Source organism: Amphiprion ocellaris, chromosome 1 (assembly GCF_022539595.1).
Source record: "Amphiprion ocellaris isolate individual 3 ecotype Okinawa chromosome 1, ASM2253959v1, whole genome shotgun sequence".
Classification (NCBI taxonomy): domain Eukaryota; kingdom Metazoa; phylum Chordata; class Actinopteri; family Pomacentridae; genus Amphiprion; species Amphiprion ocellaris.
Genome location: NC_072766.1, coordinates 41215487 through 41224365, shown reverse-complemented (window position 1 = coordinate 41224365; position 8879 = coordinate 41215487). Strand labels below are relative to the sequence as shown.

The 8879-nt window shown below is 37.5% G+C and overlaps 1 protein-coding gene across 7 annotated transcripts in view; it reads right to left on the bottom strand.

The window, feature by feature from the left end:
- The window catches only part of bbox1 (butyrobetaine (gamma), 2-oxoglutarate dioxygenase (gamma-butyrobetaine hydroxylase) 1), a 59212-nt gene continuing 50333 nt past the window's right edge, over positions 1–8879 (bottom strand). For 6 of the 7 annotated variants that reach the window (XM_055009683.1, XM_055009676.1, XM_055009680.1 and 3 more), the window contains 4 exons: positions 5698–5896; positions 3466–3571; positions 2341–2537; positions 1–245 (listed from right to left, as the gene is read on the bottom strand). In XM_055009683.1, the coding sequence (XP_054865658.1) occupies positions 32–245; positions 2341–2537; positions 3466–3571; positions 5698–5896 (716 nt within the window). In that variant the 3' untranslated portion in view covers positions 1–31. Of the gene's footprint in view, positions 246–2336; positions 2538–3465; positions 3572–5697; positions 5897–8879 lie in introns of those variants that run through there. The other variant, XM_055009690.1, reaches the window with a different exon arrangement.

Below are 8879 nucleotides of genomic sequence, written 5' to 3'. Positions count from 1 at the left end.
AGGCATTCTACTTTAACTTTGTCGGACAAAGCTAAAGATAAAATGAAGATATGCTGGAGCCTTTAGGGTTCCACTGACCTGGTTCCATCCTGTAGGTCACCACGTTCTCCGGTCGGTTCATGATGTCCACGTAGGACCTGAGTGCTCTGTAGAATGGCTGGACCTGGTGTAGAGGGAGGTCCAGGACTGAGTCTCTGGTGGCGTTGTTGTAGTTTATCCTGACGACTCGGCCCTCGGCATCAACGCTGAGCAGAGAGGAGATGGAAAGATGTCAAACTGACAGGAAGTAGAATCAAACTGACAGGAAGTAGAAGTTCTAGAGCTGAAACTGGAAGTCCTAGTCCTAGAAACCACGCTGACAGTCAATCATTTTAACCTGCATCTCTGGAAACACAACAACCATGAAAAGGAAGAGAGTAATAAAGTAAACGTAAGTCAAATTGACAGGAAGTAGAGTCAAACCGACAGGAAGTAGAATCAAACTGACAGGAAGTAGAGTCAAACTGACAAGAAGTAGAAGTTCTAGAGCTGAAACTGGAAGTCCTAGACCTAGAAACCAAGCTAACAGTCAGTCATTTCAACCTGCATCTCTGGAAACACAACAACCATGAAAAGGAAGAGAGTAATAAAGTAAACGTAAGTCAAACTGACAGGAAGTAGAGTCTAACTGACAGGAAGCAGAATCAAACCGACAGGAAGTAGAGTCAAACCGACAGGAAGTAGAATCAAACTGACAGGAAGTAGAGTCAAACTGACAGGAAGTAGAGTCTAACTGACAGGAAGTAGAATCAAACTGACAGGAAGTAGAAGTTCTAGAGCTGAAACTGGAAGTCCTAGACCTAGAAACCACGCTAACAGTCAATCATTTCATCCTGCATCTCTGGAAACACAACAACCATGAAAAGGAAGAGAGTAATAAAGTAAACGTAAGTCAAACTGACAGGAAGTAGAGTCAAACCGACAGGAAGTAGAGTCAAACCGACAGGAAGTAGAATCAAACTGACAGGAAGTAGAGTCAAACTGACAGGAAGTACAGTCAAACTGACAGGAAGTACAGTCGAACTGACAGGAAGTAGAATAGAAGTTCTAGAGCTGAAACTGGAAGTCCTAGACCTAGAAACCACGCTGACAGTCAATCATTTCAACCTGCATCTCTGGAAACACAACAATCATGAAGAAGAACAGAGTAATAAAGTAAATGTAAACTAATAATGCCTTAAATCATAAAAAATGAAAGAAAAAAGTCAATTTGTGGTTTCTTTAAACCCTAAAAACTCAAAAAATAAACACAGTCGTGGTGTTAACTTCTAATTTTGTTCATGATGCATCTTCCAGCAGATAAAAAAACACAACAATCACACATTAACTTGGTGAAAAAAAACTCGATTTCTGGATATTAAACTGGAAATCAAACAATCTAAAGACTTGATGGGTCTTTTTCACTATTTTCTAACATTTTATAGACTCATGGATTCATCAGTTATGAACAGAATCACTGATTTCTGTTCCTGTTTATGCAGAAAAACCTCATTTAGCTACTGGAAAATGTGAGCAAATGTCACCTTTATAAGTGATTTCACCACTTTTTTGGGACTTTTTGTCCCTTAAAGTTCCCTAAACAGCCAAATGTCTGTGGATTCTTGAACACTGGACCCATTTTGGACGTATTTTCCTCAAACACTTGAGTTTTTTCAGATTCTCTGGGTAAATCCATGTCAATAAAGAGACCTTTTCTATTTAATATTTTGCTGATAAGGCTGCTGGGCTCGGCTCTGGCTAAAATTCATCAAATTATTAGTATTAGTTTTGCTTAAAGTCCATCTCTGGTTGATTTAACTGCTAAAAACTCATCTTTTTGTTTCAAAAAAAAAAAATCAGTCGTGGTGTTAACTTCTAATTTTGCTCATGATGCATCTTCCAGCAGATAAAAACACAATAATCACACATTAACTTAGTTAAAAAAATAAAGACTTGTGGATATTAGACTCATGAATTCATCAGTTATGAACAGAATCATTGATTTCAGTCTGTTTATGCAGAAAACATTTAATTTTTTCATTTTGGTACTGAAAAACATGAGTAAATATCACCTTTACAAGTGGTTTCATGGGTTTTTTCTCCTTAATTTGAACCACATGACTAAATTAATGTGTATAAATGAACGTTAGACACAACTAAACGTCTGAAATTATCATGTTGAGGTGTTTCAGGATGTAATAAATGTGACCAGCAGATGGCAGTGTGTCATTTCTAATCACACACCAGCATCCTGTTGTGTTTTTGAACATCTTCCCTCCACACAGATGCAGTAAATAAAACCTAAATGTGATCTGGACTCACTCGATGATGTGGTTCTTGCTCTGCAGCCTGAAGTCGCAGTAGTCGGCTCCGGTGTCGGTGAAGTCGACGAGCAGCGAGCTGAGTGTCCTGAAGGCCTCGGGGTCTTCTCTCTGCAGCAGCTGGGCCATGTGGAAGCCGTCCACTGCCTCGCTCTCACCTCCTTCCACCGCCTGGTTGATGCAGTGCAGGAACTGGACCTGCAGCAGCAAAGACGGGTCGCTTTTAGCACAAAAATCACACTTTAAACTGGTAAAAATGAGGGATTTTTGTTGCTTTTTGTCCCTTAAAGTTCACGAAATGTCTAAATGTGTGTGGATTCATGAACACTGGACATTTTATGGATGTATTTTCCTCAAAAAGTCTTCTGGTTTGTTGCTTAAAGTCCATTTCCGGTTGATTTAAAGCCTAAAAAGTCTAAAAAGAAACACTCAGTGGTGGTGCTCAATGCTAATTTTGCTCATGATGCATCTTCCAGCAGATAAAAATGCAATAATCAAACATTATTATATTGGATTGCTGGTCAGATACAATCTACAAACAGCTTTGAGAACTTTGACTGGTCTTTTTCACTATTTTCTGACATTTAAAAGATTCATGGATTCATCAGTTATGAACAGAATCACTGATTTCTGTCTGTTTATGCAGAAAAATCGCATTTATCTGCTGGAAAACATGAGTAAATATCACCTTTATCAGTGATTTTTGGACTTATTGGACGTATTTTCCTCAAACACTTGAGTTGTAAACTTTATTGAAACATCTCAGATGCTTTTTCTAGATTCTCTGGGTAAAAACATGTCAACAAAGAGCCTTTTTATATTAAATATTTAGATAATAACACTAAGTGCTAATTTTGAATCTTCCAGCAGATAAAAAAACACAACCATCACACATTACTTTGGTAAGAAAAAGGCACATTTGTGGATATTAAACACATGATTTCATCAGTTATGAACAGAATCACTGATTTCGGTCTGTTTATGCAGAAAAATCTGTTATCTGCTGGAAAACATGAGCAACTATCACCTTTAACAGTGATTTTTGGACATATTTTCTAAAATATAAGTGGATTCATGAACAGTTTTAGTTCATTTATTCATCTAAATAACTTCACATCTGACTCACTCCGGGTGCGAAGTGTAGAGCCGGGTAGTCGGTGTGCTGGCTGAGCTTCCCGGAGGTGTAGGCCACGTTGTTGGCCATGGGTTTGTCCTGGACCTGCCACGTGTGCCTGAAGACAAAGATAACATTCATTAATTAACCTTCAGAAGATCAGCGGCTGCAACTAGACGGCGAGGAGGAAGAAGGATGGAGCTGAGAGGATCCCTGAGGGGGAAACCCATCAGATCCTTCATTGAGATGCAGCAGCACTGGAAGCCTTAATGAGGTGGACTTCTCTTCTCCGTCTAGATGGCTCCAGTGGAAAAGCTCCAGACCTCTGTTCTGACTGACTGCACCAGGTAATTCCTCTGGCTTAGAAAAAGAACCTATCTGGAGCAGTTCTGGGTCGTTTTCTCCGTCAGCAATAAGTCAAAGTGATGAACTCAATGCTCGCTGAGCTTCCAAGCTGCAGATAATCGACTGGTGGACGGACTTTCCTCAAACAATCCAGATGGAAACTTCATCCAAACTGGGTTTTTTTGGTTTAAAGTCCAGCTCTGGTTGATTTAACCTCAAAAAACTCATAAAGAAACACTCAGTCGTGGTGTTAAATGCTAATTTTGCTTCTTCCAACAGATAAAAAACACCATAGTGACACACTAATATAATAAAAAAAAATTGATTTCTGGATATTAAACCAGAAAATCAAGCAATCTAAAGACGTGATGGGTCTTTTTCACTATTTTCTGACATTAAATAGCCTCATGGATCCATCAGTTATTAACAGAATCACTGATTTCAGTCTGTTTATCACTGAATTACACTTTCTAGAGTTAAATCGGACTCATTTACAGGCAGGAATTGATTGTTTTTAGAGACAAAAACCTACTAAATATCTACCTCGGATAGACAGAAATGAGCTTTTTCGAGGCAAATCAACTGAATCGGACTTAAAGCATCTTTGAATACTGGATTGCTGGACAAATCTAGAAATCTGGGAACCTCCACAGACCTTTTTCACAGTTTTCTGATATTTAATAGACTTCTGGATTCATCAGTTACACCATAACAATGCATTACTTTAATTAAAAAAAAACTTGATTTCTGGATGTTAAACCAGAAAATCAATCAAACAATCTAAAGAGTTGACTGTTTTTTTTTCACTGTTTTCTGACTCATTGGTTTATTAGTTATGAATAGTATCACTGATTTCAGTCTGTTTATGCAGAAAACCAAAGTAGTCCTCACTTATGTATTGGACAAATCGATTAAATATCATCTTTTCAAATGGTTTCATCACTTTTTGGGGGGCTTTTTTGTCCCTTAAGGTGCACTGAACGGCCAAATGTTTGTAGAGTCATGAAAACTGGAACACATTTTGGATGTATTTTCCTCAAACACTCGAGTTGTAAACACTTTTTCTTGATTACATCTTTTTGTGGTAATTTCGTGTCTATATATGTTGATTTAGTGTTTTTTTGTGGTGATTTAGCATCTTCTTGTGGTAATGTTGCATAATTATGTATTGATTTTGTCTGTTTTGGTGGTGATTTTGTAGTTTTTTTGTGGTGAGTTTGAGTCTTTAACCCTCGTGTCGTCCTGTGGGTCAAACTGACCTGTTTTAAAGTTTGAAAATGTGGAAAAAAAATATATTTTCACAGTGAAACTTCTGATGTCCACATTTTCTACATTTTTGGGAAATGTTTGAACATTTTTTGGTGGAAAAAGAAGAAATGTTAAAAATGTTTCTTAAGAACATTCACAAAAAAATCAAAAAAATTTTTATGTGAATGTTCTTAAGAAAATATTAGAAGTTTTACTGATATATATGGAATCACTTTAGATATTTTCAGGATTTTTTTGGGAAGATTTTTACTCATTTTTTGAAAATATTTACAAGAATTTTCTTGCCAAATTTGGGGGATTTAAAAAAAAAACTTTTAAGGGAAACTTTCAAGGAATTATTGGAATTTTCTTCCTGAAGGTTTTGCAACTTTTCAGAAATTTGGGGAAATTTTTTTTTGCTGAATTTTTGGATTTTTTTCAAACAAGGAAACAATATTTTTTGGTGCCAGTAAATGAGGACAACAGGAGGGTTAAGGTAATTTTTCTCTGGGTAAATCCGTGTCAATAAATGTCTTTTTTCTGTCTAGTATTTTGCTAATTATGCTGCTGTTCTCAGCTCCAGCTAAACTACCAGCAGTAAATTGTCCAGTTCTGGATTTAGTGGGGTTATCGACCATCCCAGCCTCTCACCCGTAGAACGTCAGCCGGAGATACCCGATCTTCTGGGCCAGCCGGGACACCTGGCCCCTCTCAGCCGGCGCCCCCTTCAGGGAGACGATGCCGACCCTCCTCAGAGCCAGAAGCCAGGCCAGAGCCGCCTCGTCGTCCTCCAGGACCTGCTGGTAGTCGGCGGTGGGGATGAGCAGCGAGGAGTCCCACAAGAACCGTTCTGAAGGAGGACATGCAGGGATGTCATTTACATTTAGAGATGTTACAGGAAATAATGTGAACAGGAAGCTGCTGCTGATGGGTTTGTTGTTCGTCTGACAGGAAATAATCTGCTGATGATTTGACCCTGAGCTGCTGGTAGTCAAACAACTGGTCTGTTAGGAAGAATTTTATCATGTCAGGAGATATTCTGTGTTTTTTTTAACACATAAATCCTCAGCAGCAGGTGAATTTAACAGGAGATACTGGCAGGACATTAATGACACGTGGTCATTTTATATCTTTCTGTGTTCATTCTGACTTTTTGTGGTAATTTCAGACGTTTTTGTTGTGAGTTTGAGTCTTTGAGGTAATTTTGGTTCTTTTGTTTAATTTCATGTCTTCTTTGTGGCAATCTCACCTTTGTGTGTGGTGATTTTGCATCTTTTTGTGATGATTTCATGTCTTTGTGATAATGCCACCCTTTTTGGTGATAATTTTGTATCATTTTGTGTTGATTTTGTGTCTTTTTGTGGTAATTTCACCACTTTTTGTGGTAACTTTGTGTCTTTTGTGTTCATTTTATGCCTTTTTGTGGTAATTTTGCATGTTTTTGTAGTAATTTTGCATCTTTTTGTGGTAATTTTATATCTTTTTGTGTTGAGTTTGAATCTTTGTGGTAGTTTTGTCTCTTTGTGATGATTTTGCATCTTTTTGTGGTAAATTTGAGTCTTTTTGTTGTAATTTCTCCTCTGTGTTGATTTTGCATCATTGTGTGGTGATTTTGTAATTTTTTTTTGTCGTGAGTCTTTAAGGTAATTTTGCCTGTTTTGTATTAGTTTTGTGTCTTTTGTGGCAATTTCACCTTTTTTGTGGTGATTTTACATCTTTTTGTGTTGACTGTGTCTGTGGTAATTTCACCTCTGTGGTAATTGAACATCTTTTTGTGGCGATTTTGCATCATTGTGTGTTGATTTTGTATCTTTTTGTGGAAAATTTGGCCCTTTTTGATTTAATTTAGCCTCTTTTGTGTTAATTTTTGTGTTATTTGTGGCAATTTCACTTTTTTTGTGGTGATTTTGAATGTTTTTTTGTCACAAGTTTGAGTCTTTGGGGTAATTTTGCCTGTTTCTGTGGTGTTTTTGTATATTATTGTGGTCATTACAGCCCCTTTTGTGCTGATTTTTGTGGTGAATTTTAGTCTTTGGGGTAAATTTATCCCTTTTTGTGTTGATTTTGCATCTTTTTGTGGAAAATTTGGCCCTTTCTGAAATAATTTAATTTTTGTGTTTTTTGTGGCAATTTCATGTCTTCCTGTGGTGATTTTGCATCTTTTTGTGGTAATTTTGCATCATTTAATGTTGATTTAGTCTTTTTGGGATGTTTTTGAGAACTAGAATGGAAGTGACTAACACTAAGGCAGATTTTATGTTTGCTTTCAAACAAAGCCAAAACTCCTAAAGTTCCTTTCTGCCTCCTGCTCTTCTAAATCTGCATGATCTGCTGACACGAAGACGAACGAGTGGCCGTGAGGAAACCAGCGTGTCTCCATCAGACAGACAGAAGTGGAAAAAGCTCCCCACCCAGCTGGCTCGCCTCCTTTTTCCATGCAGCTCCTCTCCAGCGGCTTCAACAGCTGCTAAGGACATTTACTGGAGGAGGAGGAGACGCTGGAGTACCTGGAGATGTTAGCAGCTCCTCCTCCTCCAAACAACCTCCATCCTAAGCAGGACTGAAGCTCCAGGAGGTGGATAATTTAGCCTTAAAGTGTCTGAAAGTGTGAAATGTGACGCTCAGTGTGAATGTTTAGAGACGGTACTGTTCTAACGGCACCTACCAGGATTCTGTCCTGTTGTTTAATGCAGTGGATGAAAATGAAAAAACCCCTTGTGGTAATTCTGGTCCTTTTTAGTGGAGTTTTTGCATATTTTTGTGGTAATTTTGCATCTTCTTCAGGTATTTTTGCATCCTTTTGAGATAATTTCCGACCTTTTTGTGGTATTTTTGCATCTTTTTGTGGTCATTTCGGCCCTTTTTGTGGTGATTTCACCTCTTTTTGTTGTGATTTTGCACCTTTTTGCGTGATTTTGCATCTTTTTTGTGGTAATTCTACCCCTTTATGATGCATTTTTGCATCCTTTCACCTATTTTTGTGGTGATTTTGCATCTTTTTGTGGTCATTTCGGCCCTTTTTGTGGTGATTTCACCTCTTTTTGTTGTGATTTTGCACCTTTTTGTGTGATTTTGCATCTTTTTTGTGGTAATTCTACCCCTTTATGATGCATTTTTGCATCCTTTCACCTATTTTTGTGGTGATTTTCCATCTTTTTCTGATAATGTCACCGTTTTTTTGGTAATTTTGCATCTTTTTGTGGTAATTTCAGACATTTTTGTGGTATTTTTGCATCTTTTTTGTGGTAATTTCACCCTTTTGTTGTGACTTTGCACCTTTTGTGGTGATTTTGCACCTTCTTGTGACAATTTCAGCCCTTTTTGTGGTGATTTTGCTATTTCATGTGGCGAGTTTGAGTCTTTGGGGTAATTTTACCTCTTTTGTGTTGATTTTGTGTCATTTTGGGGCAATTTTGCCTCTTTCTGTGGTATGTTTTGCATCTTTTTGTGTTGTTTTTGTGCATTTTTTGTGGAGATTTTTGAGTCTTTGTGGTAATTTTGTCTCTTTTTATTTAATTCTTTGTGTTTTTGTGGCAATTTCACCTCTTTTTGTGCTCACTTTGCAACTTTTTGTGATTCATATCTTTACGTAGCAATTTTGGCCATTTTTATGGTCATTTCTGTCCTTTTTGTGGTGATTTTATCTCTTGTGACAATTTCACCTCTTTTTGTGGTAATTCTGGCCTCTTTTGGGTTGATTTTGTGTCTTTTTGTGGTAACTTCAGCCCTTTTTGTGGTAATTTTGTTGCTTTTTAGTGGCGATTTTGAATCTTTAGGGTAATTTTGCCTCTTCTTGCATTGATTGTGTATATTTTTGTGGCAATTTTGGCCCT